Source organism: Callospermophilus lateralis, chromosome 3, assembly GCF_048772815.1.
Source record: "Callospermophilus lateralis isolate mCalLat2 chromosome 3, mCalLat2.hap1, whole genome shotgun sequence".
In the NCBI taxonomy this organism is placed as follows: Eukaryota; Metazoa; Chordata; class Mammalia; order Rodentia; family Sciuridae; genus Callospermophilus; species Callospermophilus lateralis.
Window position 1 is genome coordinate 78,715,348 of NC_135307.1, and position 25,326 is coordinate 78,740,673.

The 25,326-nt window shown below is 41.3% G+C and overlaps 3 protein-coding genes across 7 annotated transcripts; 1 reads left to right on the forward strand and 2 right to left on the reverse strand.

Moving 5' to 3' along the window:
• Nucleotides 1–952: 952 nt before the first annotated feature.
• On the reverse strand, nt 953–8,280 carry Osgep (O-sialoglycoprotein endopeptidase). The gene is made up of 11 exons (XM_076848408.1): nt 7,739–8,280; nt 6,577–6,696; nt 6,229–6,404; nt 4,711–4,806; nt 4,203–4,252; nt 3,970–4,048; nt 2,431–2,496; nt 1,818–1,908; nt 1,514–1,589; nt 1,322–1,420; nt 953–1,193 (listed from the first exon to the last, which is right to left on the reverse strand). The coding sequence occupies exons 1-11, from the start codon at nt 7,851–7,853 to the stop codon at nt 1,154–1,156; spliced, it is 1,008 nt and encodes a 335-aa protein (XP_076704523.1). The 5' UTR covers nt 7,854–8,280; the 3' UTR covers nt 953–1,153.
• Nucleotides 8,281–8,383: 103 nt separating this feature from the next.
• On the forward strand, nt 8,384–11,185 carry Apex1 (apurinic/apyrimidinic endodeoxyribonuclease 1). Of its 2 annotated transcripts, none has more exons than XM_076850504.1 (5): nt 8,384–8,448; nt 8,729–8,854; nt 9,065–9,252; nt 10,146–10,338; nt 10,463–11,185. In XM_076850504.1, the coding sequence occupies exons 2-5, from the start codon at nt 8,797–8,799 to the stop codon at nt 10,978–10,980; spliced, it is 957 nt and encodes a 318-aa protein (XP_076706619.1). In that variant the 5' UTR covers nt 8,384–8,448; nt 8,729–8,796; the 3' UTR covers nt 10,981–11,185. The 2 variants fall into 2 exon arrangements, with proteins under 2 accessions (XP_076706619.1, XP_076706620.1); XM_076850505.1 differs by having other exon boundaries at nt 8,384–8,417.
• Nucleotides 11,186–11,265: 80 nt separating this feature from the next.
• Nucleotides 11,266–14,877, reverse strand: Pip4p1 (phosphatidylinositol-4,5-bisphosphate 4-phosphatase 1). 4 transcript variants are annotated; one of them, XM_076850507.1, is made up of 7 exons: nt 14,622–14,877; nt 14,095–14,285; nt 13,650–13,756; nt 12,958–13,063; nt 12,749–12,801; nt 12,572–12,662; nt 11,266–12,113 (listed from the first exon to the last, which is right to left on the reverse strand). In XM_076850507.1, the coding sequence occupies exons 1-7, from the start codon at nt 14,761–14,763 to the stop codon at nt 11,970–11,972; spliced, it is 834 nt and encodes a 277-aa protein (XP_076706622.1). In that variant the 5' UTR covers nt 14,764–14,877; the 3' UTR covers nt 11,266–11,969. The 4 variants fall into 4 exon arrangements, with proteins under 4 accessions (XP_076706622.1, XP_076706621.1, XP_076706624.1 ...); XM_076850506.1 differs by having other exon boundaries at nt 14,601–14,877; XM_076850509.1 differs by lacking the exon at nt 12,958–13,063.
• Nucleotides 14,878–25,326: the final 10,449 nt, after the last annotated feature.

Below are 25,326 nucleotides of genomic sequence, written 5' to 3' on the forward strand. Positions count from 1 at the left end.
GGGGATGCAAAAAAATGGTCTGAAAATAGTATGAGAAAGGAAGACACCTGAACCACTCCAGGCTCAATGGTACAATGAGTGCAGAAGAGAAATCATGACCACTACAAAGGCACTAGGAGAAGCAGAGTCCTCACAAGAAATCAGGTTTCAAAATACAAATAAAAAGAGCTAGGGATGTAGCTCGGTGATAGATCTCCCCTGGGTTCAATCAGTGGTATAGGTAGAGTGTGGGGAGTTGGAATGTGGTCCGGGCCTCAAAGCAAGAATGTGAAAGGAACAGAAGAGAGATGGGATATACAGATGTTTGTAAATGACTGTTAGTTCCAGAGAGCACAGAAGAGTTTCAGGAATTGGAAGAGAGAAAGAGATGGGGAGGGGGGGAAAAAAAAAAGAGGGTAGAGAGATACATGGTTAGGAGGTTGTAACTGATGAGGTGACTAAGATGGGATTAGTTCTGGTGGTTGTAGAACAGAGGTGTATTTTGGGCCCCCCTCAGGTCTGCTAGCATGAGTGCAAATAGGAGGAGATGAGAAAGTGTACAAAGGATTTATAAATTAGACCAGGCTATTTTGAGAAGTCCTGAGTTTGCCACAGATGAGAGGTAAAGGCCCTTTCTCTTTCTTCTTTTTTTCTTCTCCCATTATTGTGGTTTTCTGCCCTTAATTACAAATTTGGAAGTTTAATTACTCAAAGAAATTAAATGAAATGACTAAGGTAGTCAGTACAAGGCCTAATACTAAAATACCTTGAATTGTGATGATATTATTGTTAAGAGGATGTTATGATAGTACCTATGATTTCCTCTCATGCTTTACTGTTGAGTAGCAGCCTCTGAAGCCAGCTGCAGTCAGCCAGGGTGATACCCTTGAGTCCTTATCCACTGACTCCATCAATAAGAATTCACCCAGTGTTAACTCTATATTGGTCCTAACAACACAAACCAAAACCAACATACAAAACCAAAAGCATTTTATTGCTGAGTCATCTAGAAGTTCCATATGAGACATCAAGCCTCACATCAGAGTCCACAGCAAGGCCAGGTAAGAGCAGAGTCCATAGCATTGCCAAGATTCCCACATCAGGAGAGAGATTAAGGGCCAGGGTCCTTTGAGTTCTAATTAGGGAACTATCTACTCTTTTCTTGTTAATCTTGTTAGTCCCTCCAGGTCACTTCTACTTCATCTGTACGATACCTGCAGGAAAATGAGGAAAATTGGTGAGGGACAAGCCTTTAATATTTTCTATCTTCTCTACCCTCATGTTTCTGGATTTCCTATCTCCCTTATCTAATCCTATCTATCCCCTCCAAGCAGTGAATCACCTCTGTGTAATCCCAGAGTCACTGATGGCCGTTCTATGTCCAGCCTGAAACATCTCCCAGCCAGCGTGGGCTATCATGGCTCCATTGTCAATGCAGAATCTATAAAGGAAAGAAAATATGAAACTTGTGATTAAGGGCAGAAAACCACAATAATGGGAGAAGAAAAAAAGAAGAAAGGGAAAGGGCCTTTACCTCTCATCTGTGGCAAAAAGCTTAGCTCCCCGTTCCTGGCACATTGTCTCCATCATCTCCTGCAACCTCAGATTACCTATGAAATAGTAAGGTTCAAGGCTAGCTTAGTTTCAGCCTCTCCATAGTCCAGTCATACACTTCATGTGTACTTACTAGAATAAAGCAGGGGACTGGAGGCAAGAATTGGAATACACAGGGAAAAAGTGAAACTGATCATTTTCCCAAATCCATAGATACAGAATATTAGGAGGAAGATACATAAAGCCAAGAATATGAACCAGGAATACCATTCAATGATACATACACCCCACACCTCCCACAATGAGGGCTTCCTGGGAACCACAATGCGCCATGGCTCGCTCTGTGATCTCTACCAGCATTGCAAACACAGTTTCCTATGGAGAACAGAGAATATGAAAATGTCAGAGAGACATCCCAGCTCATTTCTGCTCTAGAGACATCCCAGCTCATTTCTGCTCTACTGTGTAAAATCTCTCCTTTAGATTGGGTACAGTGGGGCAAGCCTATAATCTCAGGTATTTGGGAGGCTATGGCAGGATACTTCAAGTTGAGGCCAGCTTCAACAACTTAGCAAAACCCTATGTCAAAATAAAAATAAAAAAGGACTTGCTGGGGTTGTAGCTCAGTTGGTAGAGCACTTGCCTAGCACGTGTGAGGCACTGGGTTCAATCCTCAGTATCACATAAAATAAAATAAAGATATTGTGTCCATCTACTATGAAAATATTTTTTTAAAATAAATAAATGAATAAAATTAAAAAAGACTAGGGATTTAGCTCAGTGGTAGAGTTACCCTGGATTAAATCCCTAGTACCACCCACTACACCCACTTTAAAAAAAAAAAAAAAAAAAATCAGACTTTAGCCTCAACTTTTGTCCCACCTTTTCATTAATTACCTGCAAGGAGAAACATAGATCCTCAGGAGTACACTCGCCTGTGGCCAGCATCCGTTGGGCTACATCCTACAAATAAAGGGAAAACAAAAAAATGAACAGTGGCTTGGAATGTAATGAGAGCAAAAATTGGCACACTCAAAGGATCACCATGTTTCATCACACTTCAAAGTACCAGCATTCTGTAGCACACACTGCCCTTCCTCACCCAGCTATACAATGGGCAGCATTCATTTAAGATTCAATAATTAGGATTTGACTTGTCTTGAAATACACTGAATTAATGCTGATTGATTTTCCTGAGAGTAGGAGCCAGGGAACATATTATCAGGAAAGTTGCAAAAATATAAAGTCCTGGCAGTCTTTGCATTTCTATAGTAAATTCAGATTTGGTGGGGTAGGGCTGCTGTGGGGAGGATTGAACTTCATGAATGTTAAGCACTTGCTTTATCACTTTATTCCATTCTAAACCCTAATTTTTAGGTTTTAGAAGCAAAGTCACATGACTGATTGATTTCACTAAACAAAAAAACCTCACCCCATTTCCTATCCCATCCCCATATCCAATTATAGGAGACTTCACCTATAGATCCAGACTATACTCTTCGAAGCACATCAGGGTCTTTGCTCTACATGTTCCTTTACCCCACATCTCAGGTATTCTCATTTGAGGGTGTAAAGTTAAGTTCAAAATAATCTTGTTTTTGTATATATCCTTGTACTTGTTTAGAAAATAGGGCAGTGGGACTTTCATTTATTTACATTCAATTTTTTTTTTACATTTGTGTAAAGTTTTTTTGTTTTGTTTTGTTTTTTAAAATATCTTTATTTTGTTATTTTTATTTGGTGCTGAGGATTGAACCCAGTGCCTCACCTGTGCAAGGCAAGCGCTCTGCCACTAAGCCACAATCCCAGCCCTGGAGCACAATTTTTCATTTCTCTGGTTGTACATGTTGTAGAGTCACACCATTCATGTAATCATACAAATTCGGTGTTTTAATGTTTATGTTTTGTATTTTAACATTAATATTAAAATAAGAGTCTGCCCCCCACCCCAAAAAAAGATTCAATGATTATTTATTGAATGCTTGTCCTGGCATCTCTCACCTCTTACTTACCCTGCCTTTTTTTTCTCATAGTACTTATAATTATCTGACATGTTACATTTCATTATTCTCTCTCTCTTTTTTTTTTTTTTTTTTTGCTTAGCTGCCAGCATTAGGATCTGAGCTTTATGTTGTCAGGGATATTATTATTATTATTTTTTTTTTTCAGTGCTGGGGACTGAACCCAGGGCCTTGCACATGCTAGACAAGTGAACTACAGCCCCTAGGCACAGATTGTTGTTTTGCTCCACCATGTTCCTATTATCTAGAACAGTGCTAGTACACAGAAGACATTCAATAAACATGTGCTAAGTGAACATATTCAGCATCTGATATGGAGCAGAACTATCTGCAGGAAATACAATGGTGAGCAGAATAGATATATTCCACTGAAAAAGTATGAAAGTGCCTCCACCTCCTTACCTCTCACACTCACCTCAATGAAAGACAGAATCCCTGAGAATGAGACATCCATTCCCTTTACAGTATATGGCAGCTCAACAAGCTTTTTGCCTCTATGTAGAAATGAGTAAAGGCATTAAGCATACATTCAGATGGCTGCTCTCCCTCCCAAAGTCTTCCCAAACTTCATTACTATATATGCAGGGACAAAAGCATATATAATAATGGCCCCAACGGCCAGGACTCTTCCATCATATGTTCTCTTACCGCTTTGCCATCTGTTCAATGTTGTAGCCTGGACTAGGATCATTGGAAATCTAGAAGAAAAAACAAAGTAGGTGACTATACAAACATGCTTATTATAAAATACAGAAACATATTCTTGTACATATATGGATGTGCTTGTCATTCTAGTGTGCCATTCTCCATACCAAGCTAAAGAAAACCTGTCTATTTTTTTGTGTATGTGTATAATAAAACATATACATATTTACATATGTGTATATATTTATTTATTTTATGGAATCATGCCTACATGTAGGTACAAACTAATGTTTGTAATAAGAAATAACATACCGATATAACATAGTTATTTATTATTAAACATATAAGTGCTTATTATCCATCCATGTTAAAAAGAAAAAAAGTTAATGAAAGAGGATGAAGTCAGATGTACAAAAAGTATAAGAAGCTATTTATTTACTACTTCCTCCATTTCCATTGCTCCCCTGAAATTTGCCCATATCTTATATTATCTGCAGACTCAACAGCTTACCTTCAGCACTCGAGCAAAACGATCCAGACAATTACCAACGGCAATATCAATGGTTTCACCAAATATGCGGTAACGACGTTCTGAGTAGGCAATCACCTAAGGGCGATGAGGATGTCCATGAAACCTCAAGTCTCTAAAAAGGAGTATTTGGCTTTGGGGAAGAAAGCAGCAGAGTATCAACATGGCTGTTAGTTTCCAATGAGAAATGGAAAAACAAGTATTTTCCTAAACCCTGAGTGGGTAATTTCTATATGGTTCTTCTCTGATGAGAAGCCTAAAAACCCTAAGGATTCCTACAACAGATTCTTAAACCTATAGAAGATGACTTAGTAACCTATCACTATCCTTTGGGCATACACAAAAAATGTCATTACAAAAACATGTTTCCAGCTTAGAGGTTCCTAGTATGTCCCTCAAAAGTAGTCTTGAGGGTATAGAGTAGGAAATGTGTTTTCCTGCTTGGAGGCAGGGAACAAGAGTCATTCTAGGTAATTCTTACCAGTGTGGTAATATTTGGAGACAAGAAATTGAAGAATTAAAAAATCTCATATGGGATTAGATACATGGCCTACCCAACATAGCAATGGAAATCCACTTATGTCCACTCTTCATATGTGGCAAACTTTTACTATAAAGAATAGTTATCACCAGCTGAGCAGGGTGGCGCATGTTTGTAATCCCAGCTCGGGAGGCTGAGGCAAAAGGATATCTTCTCCTTTGTTAACCAAAGCCAGCCTTAGCTACAGCGAGATGCTAAGCATCTCTTAGCATCTGTGAGACTCTGTCTCTGAATAAAATACAAAAAAGGGTTGGGGATGTGGCTCAGTGGTTGTGTGCCCCTGAGTTCAATATCTGGTTAAAAAAAATAAAATAAAAATAAATAAATAAATAAAACCAGGTACAGGGTGCACACTTGTAATCCTAGAAACTCAGGAGGGTTAGGCATACAGTTAGGCAAACTGGAAGTTTGAAGCCAGCCTGGGCAACTTAATGAGATCATCTCCAAATAAAATTTTAAAAAATCAAACAGTAGGAAGGAGTGGCAGCTCAACGTGGTTGTGCATGACTGTAAACTCAGCATCTTGGGAGGCTAAGACAGGAGGATTGCAAGTTTAAAGCAAGCCTTGGCAATTTTGTAAGGTATAAGCAACCTAGTGAGACCCTGTCTCATAATAGAAAATAAAAAGGGCTGGGATATAGCTGAGTTACAACCCCTCTGGGTTCAATTCTCAGTACTACCAAAAAACCCCAAAACTTCAAAATAGTGAAAGTCTCCTTATCATTCTTTCCTTTTCTAAATTAGAAATTCCTTATTTTTATAATCACATATAGAAAAATCACATAATTTTCTAATTATCTTGCCCAATTCTAAATCAAAACTGTTTTGAGTTTTCTACAATACCTAGGTTTCAGATAAGCCCAGCTTTGTTTTTACAGTTCCTACAACTCAGGTACAGTAGGAAACTTTTAGGTCGACTGCCTCAGAAATTATTAAAATATAATAGGTACCATAAATACCTGCGTATTTCCTCCACTGACATACAACACAGTTGGGCTGGTGGCTCCAGTGATGAGACGGCCCATTTCAATGTGGCCTATACAGTGGTTCACACCTAGCAATGGTTTATTCCATAGTTGGGCCATAGTACGTGCCACAATGGCTACAGAAACCAATGGGGCACCCATGCCAGGACCTAGAGGCATAGAAATGGGAGTTAGAATCCTAGAGATTAGAAAGAGCAGGTGAAAACAGTAGACATGAGAGTACATGAGGAAGAATGATGGTGGCATAGGTAAGGTGTAGGCTGTTTTAACTATAAAGGATCCAGGTATTCTTCTCCTTTGTTACCCTTCTCCCAGTCATACCTTTGGTGTAAGCAATGCAGTCGATATCCTGGTAGGTTACTCTAGCTTCTGTTAGTGCCTCCTGCAGAATGTCTAGGATAACAGCCCGGTGATGCCTGGCAGTATCACCTGGAAGGAACCCTAAGAAATGGACACAGATGAAAGATCATAGTTTTCCCATAGAAGATAAGTAGAAGTAAAAAACAAGACTGGAGGTTTTAGTAATGAAGGAAGAATTGTTTCATTCTACCAAATTTTTAGATAGTCTTTTTCGAACTTCTATACAATCGTTCCTCTTTCAGAACTGCCCTTCTTTATATCCAATTTCTATTCAGCTTTTGGAATTCAATTAAAGTGATACCCATACTTTCTGGTGACCTTTTCTGTGACTCTAAAGAACCCTACATAAAATTACATTGCTGTAGATGATGCAGAAGAAACATAGCACTATAATTATCTATAGTTTCCCCATAAGTATCTCAGAGCATTAGCCATTTTATTTATATTTCCAGTATCCAAGTACTTAGAAGAGTTAATGGCAAACATAAATACATATTTCTAAGTAATAACCTGTCACAACAGCACTTGTTTCTAGAATTTTCAAGTACATACAGGACAACTGTCCTATCTATGTGTGCAGCTATTATAAGAGAGGCTAGGCAAGATGCAATATCTTATAAGTAATATTAATAACAAATTATAATGTGTCTGGTAGTTTCATGTAGTCCTCAAGGCCCAGAGATACAGGTGTTACTTTCCCCACTTTAAGAGCAGAATACTGAATATGAATCTTACAAACTTATCCAGTTCTGACACCTAAACTAATAAGAGTTTCTGCTCTCCTCTCCCCCCTTATTCTAGAAAATTCTGACACATCTGCCGTAGGATCTGTTTACATTACAAGTCCGACTCTACCCCAGGCTCATAACTCCTATTTTTGAATGTTCAGCACATAAAAGACGCTGAATAAAATCTGAACGAACCCAGAAGATACAGACTCAAATACCTAGGACTCTTATAGTCACCAGCCTTGTAACATTTGGCCACATAATAATCCCAACCAGACTCTTAGCTAATGCTGTACAAGTTGACAACGCGCACCCACTTCACTAGTGTTTAGGAAGATGGAAGGCGATGCTGTGCAGAGAAGCCAGCCGCAACTATAAGTACCCTAATGACTCACCTGTGCCTGGAGGTGTGACATAAGTTCGTCGCGGGTTCGCCAGCACGTTGCCATCACGCACCACTCCCACACCAATCTTGTTGGCACTGCCTTCAAAACCCAGCACCGTCGGCATGGTAGAGCCAGAGAAAAAACGCCGGCAGGCTACTAGAAACGGTGGAGCTACGGAGGCCCTCACGCTTCGGTGCTGAGCAGCAGTTTCCGCAGCACCGAGGATGAAGTGGCAGCCACAAGTAGAAAGCAAACTGCACACGGCCAAGCACAGAACTACGTCTAAGGGTGGCGCGACCGCGCCGACCGCGCCGCAGCTGTTAAAGCCCCTTCAGGACCTGTCTTCTTAAATGCCAGGAGCACGGGACGGGTCTCTGCGCCTAACATCCGTATCTGGTCCCCAGCCTCTCTTCTGCGGTTCAGCCCAGCCCTCCCCATTGATTTCTTCCTTCTTTGCATTGCGTTAGGATCTTCGGTCTAGGTGGCAGGATGAGTCATAAATCTGGCAAAAAAATAAACAGCGCTAAAATGGAGCCGTGGGGCCTTCAGTCCCCTGAGAAGAGCCAGAGAAGGGCGGGCACTTCTCTGTCACGTGGTTCCAAACAGACCAATCGCCCGCATGCGTGGTTCACGTAACCACATCAGTCACCCACGTGGGCGCAAAGCGTGCTCCATTCTTTGTGTTCGGGTAAGGAGGTGCTACGCTCCGACTCAAGCAGGTCAGATTCAGGGTTGCTGTCCTACTAAATGACTGGCCAGCCCATTAAGGACTCATAATTAAGATCCTTACTTGGCCAGAGGGCAGGTTTTGCGAGGAGGTTACGACTCATTTTTAAATTATCTAATGTGGGTGAGGGGCTGAAGGACCTGTGATGCACTAAGGCGGGGAAAGAGTTTAGAGATAAGATAGTTTGAAAGGCGGGACCTGGTGTGTGGACGCCGTAGGGAGGAGTCTTCATCCTAGTCTTACTTGATTCCACAATTTTTTTGCGAATGTAGGCAACACGGTAAAAGTACTGTTTCGGTGGGCGACGTGGTACTGGTTCCGAAGGACGTTCGTTACAGGGATGCCAAAGCGTGGGAAAAAGGGAGCGGCGGCAGAAGATGGGGAAGAGCCCAAAACTGGTAAGAAAAAGAAATAAAATAAACCCCTCTCCCTCCAAGCTGCAGTACAGTGTTTATGGTTTCCTCGATGAACCATAAATGGGAAGCTGAATCATATTTTTACAGGAATTGGCAGAGAAGTCAAGGCAACTATCGATTCTCTGTGGTCTATAGTAAACTATTGAGGTTGCAAATTGACAATTTTATCATTATCTGTTATTCATTCTGTAGAGCCAGAGTCCAAGAAGAGTAAGGTAGGAGCAAAAAAAAAAGAAAAAGAGACAGCAGGAGAGGGCCCAGTCCTGTATGAAGACCCTCCAGATAAGAAAACCTCACCCAGTGGCAAATCTGCCACACTCAAGATCTGCTCTTGGAATGTTGATGGGCTTCGAGCCTGGATTAAGAAGAAAGGTTTAGATGTAAGTGGAATTCAGGGAGGGGAAGATATATTCCATAATCTTGAGTGGTCTTGCAATTTAATCACCTTGTCTCATTGTTTCCACACCAGGATGTTATTTTTCTCTTGCCTAGAGTTGTCTTTTGGGGGGAGGCAGGGGGTACTGGGAAATCCATGGGTGCTTTACCACGGAGCTACATCTCCATTCCTTTTTTTTTTTTTTTTTTTTTTGAGATAGGGTTCTGCTAATTTGCTGAAGGTCTCATTGAATGTTAAGGGTGGCCTCAAACTTGATATTCTCCTGCCTCATCCTCTGGAATTGCTGAAATTACAAGTTGTGTGCCACTATATGTGGCACTTGTCTGTAGTTTTCTTGGGGGAAGTACAACTGGGGGCTTCATCAAGTCTTGCGTAAATGTTCATTCTATCAATTCCATTGCCATTTCTTGTTTCGTGTCCTTTCCTCTTCCCTAGAATGTTGTAAAAACCTCTATACTGGACTTCCTCTGTTTTATTTCCAGCATATTCTCCATCTTAGTAACTGCTGCTTCAAAATCTTAGCTGGCTATGCACTGCATATACAAAAAAAAAAGTCCTTAGTACAACGTGTAAAATATTATTATCCCCCACCATTAGTGATTAGTGGTCAAGTTGCATAATTTGTAATTGTTTAAACGTTATGCTTCTTGACTGTTGGAACTCCTTATGCATAGGGACTGTATCTGAGCTGTGTATAGATAAGTAATTTCATTCATAAATTGTTCGATAAATGTCTCTGGAGGGTTGGGAATGTGTTTTAGGTGTAGAGTGCTTGTCTCATCTAAGAGGTCCTGGGTTCAGTCCCAAGTACTGCAAAATAAATGTTTGCTGAATTGACAAATGTCTTTTCCACCTTTTTCTTTTTTAAACTTCCAGTGGGTAAAGGAAGAAGCCCCAGATATCCTCTGCCTCCAAGAGACCAAATGTTCAGAGAACAAATTACCACCTGAACTTCAAGAGCTGCCTGGATTATCCCATCAGTACTGGGCAGCTCCTTCGGACAAGGAAGGATACAGTGGTGTGGGTCTACTTTCCCGCCAGTGCCCCATCAAAGTCTCTTATGGCATCGGTGAGACCCTATTGATTCCTAATGCCTGTGATGCTTCAACCAATTGTTAGTACTTCTTTCTTTCCCCAGTGTCTTATTACCTTCTCTTATAGGCTTTTCATGCTGATTGTCTTCATTTTTATAGGTGAGGAGGAACATGATCAGGAAGGCCGGGTAATTGTGGCTGAATTTGACAAGTTTGTGCTGGTAACAGCCTACGTACCTAATGCTGGCCGGGGTCTGGTAAGGCTGGAGTACCGCCAGCGCTGGGATGAAGCCTTTCGCCAATTCCTGAAGGGCTTGGCTTCCCGCAAGCCCCTTGTGCTATGTGGGGACCTCAATGTGGCTCATGAAGAAATTGACCTTCGTAACCCCAAAGGAAACAAAAAAAATGCTGGCTTCACTCCACAGGAGCGCCAAGGCTTTGGAGAATTGCTGCAGGCTGTGCCGCTGGCTGACAGTTTCCGGCACTTGTACCCCAACACTGAATATGCCTATACCTTTTGGACTTACATGATGAATGCTCGGTCCAAGAACGTTGGTTGGCGTCTTGATTACTTTTTGTTGTCCCACTCTCTTTTACCTGTATTGTGTGACAGCAAGATTCGCTCCAAGGCCCTTGGCAGTGATCACTGTCCCATCACCCTATACCTAGCACTGTGATACCCTCTCAGAATCATTTTGAATCTTAGAAATAGCTTCCCCCACCCTCCACATTCCTTTTTTAGTAGCTTGCTAGAGAAATCTGCATCTTATTTCTCTTCTGTAAGAATGAATCCTTAAATGAAGCTACTGTTACTAAGGTTTCTTTTAAGCCCAATTTTTTTTTTAAGACTTATCTGTAAAAATAAAAGGTCATAGTTTTGTCCTTGCTGTGTTTTGTGTTTTACCCTTTGTGGGGCTGTAGAATCCCTTCCTCATCTTTTTATACATACGAGTTAACAAAGGTTAGAGTCATGACCTTATTTATTTACAAGCACAGGATGAGTCCCTAACCTCCCCCAAGACAGCAACCCTACCCAGCCCAGTTAAACATTGCAACTGGGGAGGCAAGGAAGGTTGGAAGGAAGAATTTAGGGAAATAACAGGACTGGGGGAACATACCCCACATTAAATAGTTATATACACATCAGTTCCTGTGGTTCTGTACAGAGCAGCGGCTGACCCCACCCCCATAGGACACGGAATGTGGGGAGAGGAGACTTGAGAGTACTGAGGCCAGAGCCAGCCCTGGTGAAGTGCAATAGCAGCAGCAAAGTCCTAATGGTGCACAAGAGGGAGGGGAACCCCCCAGGGCTACCCACCCCCACCCTGCCCTGGAATGTGTAAGGGACAGGAATGGCTCTCAGGGAGCATATAGGAAGGACAAGGCTAGACCCATCTTCAGGACCCAGGATTAGGGGCAATATTTTGCCTACTTCACCCTATACACAGCAACCTTTGGAGGAAAGCAGATGGCCAGCAGTGGTCTTATCCACCCCTCCAAACCTAAGTGAGGGCCTGGTTCCTTCCTACCTCTCCCCAGGGAAAAGGAAGGCAGCTGCTTGGCTTCCTTACTTGAAGCCCAGGGAACCTTTTACCCCAGCTCCCTTTGTAGTGTCACTGTCCCCACCAGGGAGGGGTCAGACACAGTCTGTGGATCATTGAGGGGCTCAGGAGAAGTTCTGGACAGGGTGGCTGACCTTCATACAGGCCCAATACAGGGCCCGGCCCAAACACAGCACAGCCAACAGGATGACAAAAGCCCAGGCTGCATAGATACCTCCATATCTCCGTGCGTGCTTCCATGTACCAAACTGATGAAGAGGAGGAAAAAGAAAGATGAGGTTGCTATTGAGGCCCTGCCACTTCCTAAAAGCCCTGGGAACAGTAAGAATTCAAGCTTTCTGTGTAACTACCTTTAGGGACCTTCCTCCCCACCCCCACAAAAGGCTAGGTTGTTTAGCTTCCATCCCCTAGGCAGGAAAATACTCATAATCATCCCAGCCATCTGTTAGTACTTCTTGTGTATAACAATGAAGATAGGCTTCCTAATAGTAACTCAAAACTCCCTCTCCATTGTCCTAACTCCTACACAGAAGACAGCTACTTTTCACTTAAGACTTATCAGTTACCTTCAACTTTGGCTCACTTATAACTTAAAACAACCTCCCTTGCCCCCAGTTTCTTTCATCTTTTTCTAGGGTACCAATTTCCCAAAGCTTAGCCCATGATGAGACTGAAGAATGAAAAGGATTGGGTCAAGGTTACTCACAGCAAGGCCAGTGGCAGTGACTGCCAAGAGCAAGCCAAGCAAAAAGCAGCAGATACATCTTTTTCTCGGATATCTGCGCCCAATAGAAGACCTGCAGGGAGGCAAACGAATAGATACAATAGCCTTGTTTTAACTCTATACATCACCCAATTACAAGCTCGATCACTAATCACTTACACTTTCCTGCAGTGAGGACAACGTGCCAAGGTTCGATCAGTGAACTCTGTCCACTATGGAGAAAGAAAAATTAATTATAGAAAATTATAGAAAGAACCTTGAGGCAGAAGGAGGCTGGAAAATGGTGTCCCCACAGGACATACCTTTTCAGGATTCATAGTCATTACTCAAGCTTTTCCCCCCAGGGCCTTCCCAATATCATTCCTTACCAGAAATGTATTCTTGCAATGTCCACAGATGACTCTGACACCCATTGGCTGTGGATCTGGACTTGAAGGTCCTGGATGAACAGGTCCCAAGTTGATGATTCTTTTGCTTTATGGGAGAAAAAAAGACTGTGATTAAAGATTTCAATCCTAAGAATCCCCACACTGTTCCTCCTTTGCATTTCCCAGTCTCTATCAAGTTCTACTTCTCTGTACAAATCCTTCAACCCTTCCCCAGAGAATCCTGAGGAATAGCACTACTTAAACTTTAGGTCTCTAATGCCCTTTTAACCTCAAAAAAATTCACCCAGCCCCCAACACTCCATTCTCCTAAAGAACACCATTTCTTTTTTTTTTTTTTTTTTTTTTTAGTTGCAGATGGACACAATACCTTTTTTTCCCCCTATTTATTTTATGTGGTGCTGAGGATCAAACCCAATGCCACACATGTGCTAGGCAAGCACTCGACCACTGAGCTACAACTCCAGCTGCCAAGAACACCACTTCATCTCAAATCTTTTTATTGAAAAAAGAGGAAGCTGGCTATAATATTCCTTTGGCACAATGCTCTATAGCCTTTTCTCCTTCTAAACAAACATGAAGCCTCTCTCACTCCTCTGTTCTTATAAACATTCATCCTTTTTTGCCTTTCCAATGTTCCCTATTTATGCCCTTTCCTTCGTTGTGCCTCTTACCAGTAGGGACGTGGGCAGGCAATCCGCTGGGAAGTCACTTTGCAGATAAGGAGACAGTTACAGGGGCATCGAACATATTTTTTCCCTGGGGGTGCATTCTTGATAGGCTAGAGAATAATGGGAACATCAGCAAGCAACCCAATCCCTTCCATTTCTCTCCAAAAACACTTTTTGATAAGAGAACAGACTGATAAGGTTCTATCCAGGAAGGAGACACACATATCATGACATTTGCAAATAAGAACTACACTTAAGTATTCAGGATAGGTGTGAGGATGAAGTACAGTGAACATTAGGTTTGGTGAGTGGCTTCTGGTGAAATTGCTAAGAGATACTTGCGGAACTGAAACTAGGTTTTATGAAGATCCCTTGGCCAAAAAAACTGACTGAGATCAGAAAAAGGATCCAGAAAGCAGGGCCCATTTTATAGATTTGTATAACTCACAGTGGCTTCATTGCAGACACCACATTTGACTACATGCTGATGCATCTTGCCTTCCACGTTGATGAGAGACTGGCAGACTCGGCAGGTGATCATGGGGGCACTCCCACTGTCCGGGCTGGTCAGGGGTGAATAGGGGGGCGGATCCTCCCCAGGCAACACGGCTGGATGCCCCTCAGGAAACGGGGGAAATGCTGAAGAGGAACCAGATAAAAAGAGGTGCTGGGTTTGCTTGCAGACATCCCCCACTGATGCTCCACGGGGGTAGGGAACTTTTTCTGATCTTCAACTCTTGTGAACAAACTCGGAGGACTCCTCATAATCGCCGCTTCCATCGTCTTCCTCAAAACCCAATTCCGTTCCCAGACTCTGTCGAGATTGCAGAGGAAAGGAAGCCTCGCCCGGTTACAGGTGCAACAGTCCCGCACCTGGCGCTTGGGTCCCGCCTCTGCCCTCGGCCCCGCCCCTCCGAGTACCCTCAGGAGCACCTCGGACCCGCCCCGGCTTACCCTGGGGCGGGGCATGTTTACCGGCTCCATACGGAGGTGCGGAGGGGGTCAGGCCTCCCCCGGGCCCAGCACCGCTTCCGCCCGGCCCCACTAAACCGTTGCCCCCGGCACCGCCGTCAATGGGCTCGGACAGCAGTGGGGAACGCTCTCCATCTGCCGCCATGGCCGCCACCGCCGCCTCCTGCCTGGATCAGTGATCCAGCTCCCTTCGTCGCCGCCGCCGCCGCTGCTACCGGGTCCCCAGGGCGCCTGCGCGCCGCGCGCCCAGCTCACCCCGCAGCCAGTGGCCTGTCCCGCCCCGGTCTGTCCCGCAGCACGTGATAGGCTATCCCCGCCCCCGCCATGCGATCATTCGTGGAGGTAAACCAATTCCCGGTCAGTGAAAGCAGCTCTCCTTTTCCACTGGGGAGAGTCGTGCCAACGTCACTGTCACATGACCTGCCCGGAGCGGCTGAGTTTGCAAAAATTGCACGTGACTGGAGGTTCTGCGAGCCATTGGAAGCGTGGCCCATCGCGCTACCTCCAGACCAGGAGGTGGGGCAGGGTTGCTGCTGTTCACTGGTCACGTGTTTCAGGAAACGACCCACCCTCGGTTAGGCGCCCAGTCTGCTTCTCATTGGTGCAAAGACTTCACCAAAGACTTTTCTTCACATTATAATTAGCCTCTCATTGGCTGGTGGTTTCCTTTCCCTTGTCTTGTGATCCTTGAGGCACGACTTTATTGGCCCAAACTTAGCGCCAGAACATTTGAGGCGTGGTTTAAGCATTTTAAGGGGAGGAGCAGTAAAAGTGCCGGAAGCTTGGGTTTTTCTGAGCAGCGGGAGGAAGAGGAGTAGATACTGGAGACAAAATTAACCACTGCTCAGACAAACAAGAACAACAACAAAGCCTTTTTAAAAAACAAGGAAAAAGTCGGGTGCAGTGGCCGAGGACTGTAATCCCAGCTACTGCAGAAGCTGATGCAGGAGGATCGCAAATTAAAGGTCAGCCTGGACAATTTAGCGAAACCCTGTCTCAAAATAAAAAGAACTAGGGGTGTAGCTCAGTAATAAAGTGTTCACGTAGCACCCGATAGCTCAATCTGCAGTACCTGGCCGGAAAAAAAAAAAAAAAAAAAAAAAAGAAGAAGAAGAAGAAGAAGAAGAAGAAAAAGAAAAGGGGTCAGGGTAACAATACAGTAAGAAAATAATTTTAAAATTAAAGGTCATCACGCAGTCCTTTCTTGGCTGGAGTCACTTCTAGGACAAAACACGGGACTGGATTCTTCAGGAAGCTGTCCTGCAGGATCTACCAACTCCTCTCCCTAATGGAATTGTGAGGTGGGGAACTGGTTATGTAGTTCAGTGGTAGAGCAATTGTGTAGAATGTGCCAAGGCCCTGCGTTCGATTCCTAGCACTGTGAAAAACAAAAACAAACAAACAAAAAAAAGATCATCTTTTTATGAGTGCCTCTATACTGAAATAAGAGCTCATCATTTTGCTCAATTTTTTTATTTTGTGGTGCCAGGGATTGAACCCAGGAGCACTTTACTGCTGAGCTACATCTCCAGCCCTTTTTATTTTTATTTTGAGACAGAGTCTTGAACTTATTATTCTCCTGCCTCAGTCTCCTGAATTGCTGGGATTGAAATTCCATTGAAAGTCCACTACCATTCCTGGCCATTTTTCTCAGTTTTATGACCAGCAGTCCTTGGGCATGTGCATAATTGAGCAGTGGGTGGAAGAGTGGTAGATACCAGAAACAAAATTAACCACTGCTCAAACAAACAAAGAACAACAAAAACCCTTTAAAATACCGAGGTAGTAGTCGGGTGCAGTGGCCGAGGACTGTAATTCCAGCTACTTCAGAGGCTGATGCAGGAGGATAGAAAATTAGAGGCCAGCCTGGGCAATTTAGCGGAGACCCTGTCTCAAAATAAAAAGATCTAGGGGTGTAGCTCAGTAATAAAGTGCTCACCTAGCATGTGGGAGCTCAATCTGCAGTACAGGAAAAAAAAAAAAAAAAAAAACGAAAAGAAAGAAAAGAGGTAAAATTGTTGATTGTATTAACCAATCAAATACGAGGATATTTTAGTCACCACATTTGGCAGGCATGACAGTCTTTAAACTTGTCTTAACTTTGCCCTTAGCTAGGAGATTGCTAATGGAGGTTATTCTAATAAGTGTTGAAGATGACCTTGAACTTCAGACATTTGAACATACCTACATATCTACCCTCTCCTGTTCATCCAAATTCATTTAGCTCAACTTTCTCAGTAGAGAAGTTAAAAACACTCCTTATTCGACCTATTAAGCTGCTTACTAAATGTACAGGGTTCCCCAACAGAGATTAATTTTAGTGTTTTCCTCTAAACTGAAGGAAACTTGATTTCTTTGTGTCACGGCTTTGATGTTTGAGGGTACAGTGGGGACTAGTGTCAAGGTGAACAAATATTTGTTCTGAGAATGATTAGGGAAGTCTTTCTTAATTATGTAAATGTAGGATGAGTAGATTATTATTTGGGGATTAATGGTGGATAATAGGGTAAATTTTAAAATTAAAGGTCATCACACAGTCCTTTCTTGCTGGAGTCACTTCTAGGACAAAACATGAGACTGGATTCTTCAGGAAGCTGTCCTGCAGGATCTACCAACTCCTGAGTGAATCACTACCAAAGTGAATCACCAAGAGATCTTTGTTTTTTAGTTACAGAAGTTATCTCTCTCAGTTAACCAAAAACAGTAATGGGAAGGGCCATAATTATGAAAAGAGAGTACTGAGAGGTCAAAGGAAGATATTTTAGTTCTTGGGAAATGGCTGATTGATAAAAAGGGCAATATTAGTCAGGTAGGGGAGGGGGGTGGTTCCACGCCTATAATCCCAGTGGCTGGGGAGGCTGAGGCAGTAGGATCTGGAGTCCAAAGTCAGCCTTAGCAAAAGTGAGATGCTAAGCAACTCAGTGAGACCCCTGTCTCCAAATAAAATTCAAAAATAGAACTGGCGATGTGACTCAGAAGCCAAGTGCCCCTGAGTTCAATCCCTAGTACCTCCCTCAAAAAAGGGCAATATTTTTTAATTCTATTAGATGGAAGTTCTCTAAGAGAATATTTAATAATAAAGGGACTGCTTTCCCAGCACTTAGGGGCTAGATACTACAAGGGCTAGACACTTCATCTAGGTTCTGCTATTTAAGTACAGTTTTTTTTTCATGCCACTTTACACTGAAGCTAGTATTCTTCCACCAGTTAGGTCCCGAGTAAACACCACACTGTAATCCCAGTGGCCAGAAAGGCGGAGGCAGGAGGATCTGGAGTCCACTGCCCAATCCAACACACACTTAAATAAGATGCAAAATGGAGAGGGGTTGTAGCTTTGCAGGGGGGACAGGCCAGTCTGCTGATCTTTCTTCTGCTTTTGGCACACAGATTCTCAAGCATTCACTCTGGGTTTGGAGTAGGTTTCATTATTTGCACCCTAGTTGATATACAATCCCAAAACATGGCTTTTGTGATTCCCCCATCCTCACCAAAGTTATATTTCATGTTAATTTAAATCTGGTTCTGCAACATGTAGTGGCACCTATTTGTAATCCTAGCAGCTCTGAGGCTGAGGCAGGAGGATTGCAAATTCAAATATAGCCTCAACAATTTAGTGAGACCCTAAGCAACTTAGTGAGACCCTGTCCCAAAATAAAAAATGAAAAGTTTTGGAGATGTGACTCAGTGGTTAAACACCCCTGGGGTCAATCCCTGGCATTAAAAAAAATGTGGACAGTGAGCAGGGGGTGTAGCTCAGTGGTAGAGTGCTTGCACAGCATATGCATGGCCCTGTGTTCCATCCCCAGAGCTGGAAAAAAAAAAAAAAAAAAGAAGAAGAAGAAGAAAAGAAAGAAGAGAGCATTGGATACTATATAAAGGATATTTATTTACTTATTTTTTGTTGTTTAGGCGCTGAAGGGAAGGTATGATGGAACAATGCTTGAATACACCATGTTTTAGATCCCTTTTAATCCTAGACTAACCTCTGCCCATACAGGTGTCAGGCAAGGGAAAGTACAGTGGCTCTCTAAGTGCTCTTATAATAAATCCCTCTAGGTCTTCAGTTCCAAAACTCCCTAAGTTGCTGTTATGTATTCTATGAATGGACGAATCACCTATAACCCACAGTTCTAGGCAGAGCCCTTTAGGTGAATCTAAATTTAGTGTTACCCTCACACATTATGGTCTGTTAGTGTTAGAAGATACATTACCAGAAAACAAGGTAATCTGTGTGAAAAGGGCCATAAAAGAGGAAGAAGAAAATGTTAACAGCTTAGAGAAATACCTCTTCTGGTTCTTAGTTATCTACTACTATGTAATGAACATAGTGATGTATTTTTTTCCTTATGACTCTGTGTGTTGACTGAGTGGTTCTTTTATTAATCTCACTTGAACTCATTTACACACATGTAACCAGAAGGTGATCAGATACAACTCAATGGCCCAAGATGGCCTCACTTACATATATGATATTTGTATGTGCATATACAAATATACTGGCTTCTTTATAGCAATGTGGTCCTTCAGGTGACAGACCAAGAGGAATAAAGGAGAGGCTGCTGTCATCTTAGGCATAGGCTTTAGCACTGTCACAACCACATTCTAGGCTAGGGATCATCGTACGTAAATCATAAGGCCTGATTATATATAATATACTCGATGTATGATATGTCAAAATACATTCAACTGTCATGTATAACATATAATATATATTCAAGGTGTGGGATCTTGAATATAAGGAGTCACAAAATATTATAGCTTTCTTTCTTTTTTCCTTCTCCTTTCTTCCCTCTCTTTCTTCCTTTCATTTTTTTCCTTGCAGCATTGGGAATAGCTCCTCTGTCATTGTCCATGCTACACAAGAACTCAAAGCTACACCCCTCCAGTCTCAGGGGCCATGTTATCAATCTACCACAACTGAGAAGAATCTTAGCAATCAAGTCAAATACAAATATTTGTTAAATATCTACTATTTGTGAAAGACATTCCTTGAGAAATTCACACTCAGGATACAGAGAGATAATAATATAAATGTTGACGGTATAAAATGTCAACACTGATATCTCTTATTACATTAAAAAGAACTGATGCTAGAAACATCATACAGTACATGCTTCATAACAAATCAATTAAACAATGTAATTCAAATTCAAAGAATGAAGAGATCACTTCTATCTAGTCAGATTAGTCAGGGAAAACTTTAAAAATATAAAAATTATTATATTATTATGCAGGAATAATTTAGTTTTTAGTTCTGTCTTGAGTAGGCCAATAGGCAGAGAAATACAAAAAGCAATGATATTTATAATTTGCTCATAGTTAGCTCTTTTATATCTGTATTAATTTGATTTCAGAACCCTTTGTGAAACGAACAGGAAAGCTAAGACTTTCTTCATTTTACAGATATATAAACCAAGACTCTGTAATCTAGTCAGTTAAACTAAGTGACAGATTAAAATGACTAAAAGTACAAGTCTTCTGGATTTCATTTTTTCCCATCAGTTTTTAAATTTTTTATTTGTTCTTTTTAGTTATACATGACAGTAGAATGTATTTTGACATACATCGAGTATAACTTCCCATTTTTGTGGTTGTACATGATGTGGAGTTATACTGGTCATATATTCATATATAAATATAGCAATGTTATGTACCATTTTATTCTATTCTCTTTCCCACATCTATTCTTGTTTCCTTTTCTGTGAAGAAGCTTTTTAGTTTGACACCATCTTAGTTATTGATTCTTGATTTTATTTCTTGCACTTTAGGAGTCTTGTTGAGGAATTTGGTTCCTAGGCCAACATGATGAAGATTTGGGCCTACTTTTTCTTCTAGTTGGCCCTATTATGTTCTAATGCCTATGTTCTTGATCCACTTTGAGTTGATTTTTCTGCAGGGTGAGAGATAGGGGTCTAATTTCATTTTGTTACATATGGATTTCCAGTTTTCCCAGCACCATTTGTTGAAGAGGCTATCTTTTCTTCAATGTATGTTTATGGCACCTTTGTCTAGTATGTGATAATTGTGTTTATGTGAGTTTGTCTCTGTGTCTTCTATTCTGTACCACTGGTCTTCAGTCTCTTTTGGTGCCAATACCATGCTGTTTTTGTTACTATAGCTCTGTAGTATAATTTAACATTTGGTATTGTGATGTTTCCTGCTTCACTGTTCTCACTAAGGATTGCTTAGGCTATTCTAGACTTCTTTATTTTCCAAATGAATTTTCCCCATCAGTTTAGAAAAGCTATTTACAAAAAGTGTTATTCAACTACTACTACATTTAAATATATCAAGCACTTCTAAAGACTTAGAAGGACTAGATATTTCATACAAGAACTTGTCCTCTATGCATACAGCACTGTTAAAGAAAATTGCACCTGTAGCAATGATTATAATCTGGGGTAACTTCTAATATGATCATTTTATCCTTGAATCTTTCCCTTCTCGCTTCCTTCTACTTTCAGTCCAGGGGACAAGTACAGGCATAGGTAATGTTTAATGATGGTTAAAAAATATCATATCCAAAAGTCATTTACAGAGGACAAGATTTCCTATGAATTTAAGCACAAAATGTGTAAAATGTGCTAATTTTATTAACTACTTGGTCATATATTGGCAATCTCTTTAATGTGTTGAGATTAGGTGTTACAAAATTGGGATTCATTTGTCCATAACATACATTTTATATACACATAAAACATACAGAAAAATGATGTCTGAAAATGTCCACGTATCAGTGCAATGACAATAGTTTTGCAATTGCTTCCCTCTCATTTCTTACACATCACTGAAGAAGGACAGATGATACCATACTGCTCACAGAGGTGGTTTAATAGTTCCATCCCTAATCGACAGTATTTCATATGAATTTTAGCAAAAAGATATTTACAAAATGTATTTTACTACCTTTATGTTTAATATATGTCAGGCACTTCTAAACATGTAGACAGACTGATGTTTCAAGTAAAGACTCAATTTGTCCACTGTGTATACAACAGTCTTGAATAAACTGTGCACATGTCACAATAGTTATAATGTGAAAATGTCTTCAAAATATGAGCATTCTGGCTGTTCACCAGTGGGCCACCATGCTCAAATTTTCAGAAGACAAGCTTTCCTAGGAATTTTAATACAAAACATAAAACATTTGCTTACTAATTCTATTTTTGTCATACACTGGCAACCTCTTTTAACACCTAGAAAGACTAGATGTAATTAGGACCCATCTGTCCTTTATATACACTCTATACTGGGCAAAGAACACAAAAGCATGAGCACAAGGAACAATGGTTACTCTTGTTTCATTATAAGCACACTGGCACCGGTGCTCAGGAGAACCTCAGGGTATAATGTGCTACTCGGTTTGTCTGTTCTGCCCACAAAACATTTCATAAGAATTAATTTTTTTTTTTTTTTGGTAGTGCTGGGGATTGAATCCAGGGCCCTGTGCATTGGAGGCAAGCACTCTACCAACTGAGCTAAATCCCCAGCCCTCTTAACAATTTTAACAAAAAGAAATTTACAAAATGTGTTATATTTTACTATTTGTATTTTTAACATATAGCAGACACTCTAGAACAACTGTCAAGACTAGCTACTTCAAAAAATTACATAGCATTGTCAACTACATTTAAAGTAATGAGTAATGCACTCACAAAACAATGGTTATACATGGCATCCTATCCTTCCTTCTCAGTCTTCTGCTCCACACCTAACCTGTGCACAAACGTGGATTAGTGTCGCTCCTCCTGTTGCTTTAAGAGGTGGTCTAACAACTCTATTTCTTTTTCTTTTATATATATTATGTGTGTGTGTATGTATATGTATGTATGTATGTGTGTGTGTGTGTGTGTGTGTATATATATATATAAACTTGTAGATGAACACAATATCTTTATTTTATTTTTATGTGGTGCTGCGGATCGAACCCAGTGCCTCATGCATTCTAGGTAAGCACTCTACCTCTGAGCCACAACCCCGGCCCCTAACAACTCTATTTCAAAGTCACTTCCAAAAGTCATTTCTTTCTGATTCTTAAAAACAGATGTATATTTATAAGACACGTTATTTTCTAACTCTAGTTTATCATCCGTGGGCAACCTTTTTACATCTAGAATGTCTGGACGTAGCAAGACTTTTCTTTTAAAAGCTTAGGGGATAGCAGTTTTTTCATATCATACACACAGGCCTTCTACAAAGGGTCAGTGAATCTATTTCTCTATGGTAGGTCAAAGACCACTGCCCTGTGGTTGCTGAACGATCCACTCACCGTGGCCCGGGCTTCCTCACCTCTAGGGCATTAAGGCGAAGCCCCACCGTCTAATGCGAGGTGGAGCTCTGGGGCATCTGTTGCCTTCTGGGACCCCCGAGTGTCTTTGAGGCCGCCACTCCTCTCACCTAGCCAGGTCCTCAGCTGTGGCTTACCTTGGGCGGAACAGGACTGGGATGTGAGACCTGCCAGCCCGCTGTGTCTGGGCTTCTTCACAGCCTGAGCCAGGGGCCAGTGGGCAGCGGGGCTCAGGGCATCTGCAACTCCTGGAACAGGCCGGGCTTGTTGCTCAAGAGGTGGTCTAACAACTCTATTTCTTCACGCTGTCTCTGACGGAACTCCCTTCTGGCTTTGTTTGTTTGCAGTACTGGGGATTGAACCCAGGCGTGCTGTACCACAGAGCTATATCCCCAGCACTTTTTATTTATAGACAGGATTTTGCTAAATTGAGGCTGTCCTTGAACTTACCATCTTCTTGATTCAGCCTCCTGAGTAACTGGGAATGCAATCGTGTTCCACCATACACCACCTGATTTATGGTTTAATATTTCACACTCACATAATCTGTTAGCAGATTGGAAAGGATAGAAGCTGGTTGTGATGATGCACACCGCAGTCTCAGCCACTTAGAAGTGGAGACAAGAGGTTTGCTTGAGCCCAAAAGACTGAGGTCTAGCTTGGGGAACACATGAAAAACCAGTCTCTAAGAAGAGAGTAAGAGGAGGCCTTATCTTCACATACAATCACATTGGGGTGAGATTCAGTATACATTTTTGGGAAAACACAATTTAGTTCATAACCAGAAGGCATAAAGAAACTGCCAGGTATTGTGGCACTCACCAGAAATCCCAGCGACTTGGGTGGCTGACACAGGAGAAATCCAAGTTTGAAGCCAGCCCCAGCACGTTAGCCAGGTCCTAAACAACTTAGTGAGAACCTTTTCTTAAAATAAAAAATAAAAAAAGGACTGAGAATGTGGCTTTTTGGTTAAGTAGTCCTGTGTTCAATCCCCAGTACCCAGTACTAAAAAAAAAAAAAAAAAAGAGAGAGAGAGAGAGAGAGAGAGAGAGAGAGAAAGAAACTAGGTTTATAAGCATTTTTTTTTTCTTCAGCCTTTCAACCAAGTAGTAACTAGTTTGCATGGAGAGTGGCTGGCTTCTGTGACCCAAAGTGTCCCAATTTGATATTACAATTTGATTACATACCCTATTTCTTTTTTCTCTCCCCTGAGTTGGTAGTTTACCACCTGTGTGAAAACAACACAAACCTTTACTCCAGTTTCAGGGCAAAGAGGTTTCTGTTAATATGCAGAGTGAGCCAAAATGTGGAGGTTTGGATAGGGTGGAGTAGGGTGTGTTCTGGTTTAAGGGATTCATTTATGTTGAGTATACTGGGCTTGTTTTGTCTTATGGTCTAGAGAGAATGAGAGATCTCAGTTGAGGAAATTAAACAGGCTCCCCACCTAAAGAATCCTAAGAGTCTTCCATAATAAAAATTCTTATAGCATTATAGAAGCCGAGCCTGCTCCTATAATCGTTGACATGGGGAGTCACTTTCTAGAGACACTGCCCCATTCTCCAAGGCAATACCCAATGCCTTAGAACCTGTCCCTGCCACTTTTTCAGACTTTTTCTATTTTCTATTGTTAAGACTTCTTGATCTGGAAGGTGGAAAATGGTTATCTAACTCAATATGTACTGGACACAGGATTCCCTCTGAAGATAAAAAGGATAAGAAGACTGAAGAAAGAATAATAAGCCCATCATAAATTATAATCACCCTATGATTGTTTAGTTCCTTACAATAGAAGCTCTAAAAGTACTTACACTTTACCATAAGAATAAAGAATAAAGCACTTATAACTTTTGTATGTTGATACAGGGTAGCAGTGACTAAAACAGATAAAGGGAGTACTCTACATTAGAACTTTCTGGGGTGATAGATATGTTTCTATGCTAGGGAATGTGGTAGGCACTAGCTAGATATGGCCACTGAGCAGTTGAAATGGAGTTAGTATGATTAGAAAATTAAAATTTTATTTTTATATAATCTTAATTTTATTAAATTTAAATCATTTAGTAGCTATTTAAGCTTAATAGCTTTTGTTAAGCAAAATTGCTATTCAAATAGTGTGGTATTCCATTTAGTGTTGATAGGCTTACTGTACCTCTAGTTTTATTTTTTAAATCCAATTTATGGTTAGGAGAATCTAGAAAGATCAAATAGAAAAAGACAATGAGGAATAATAAGCATAGCCAACATTTACTGTTTTTTTTTTTTTTTTCTTCAGCCTTTCAACCAAGTAGTAACTAGCTTGCATGGAGAGCATGGAGAGTGGGTTGAAAGACACGTGTCTGGCTTCTGTGACCCAAAGTGTCCCAATTTAATTTCTCTTTTTGCATGTATTCCACATATCCTATTTCTTTTTTTTTTTCTCTC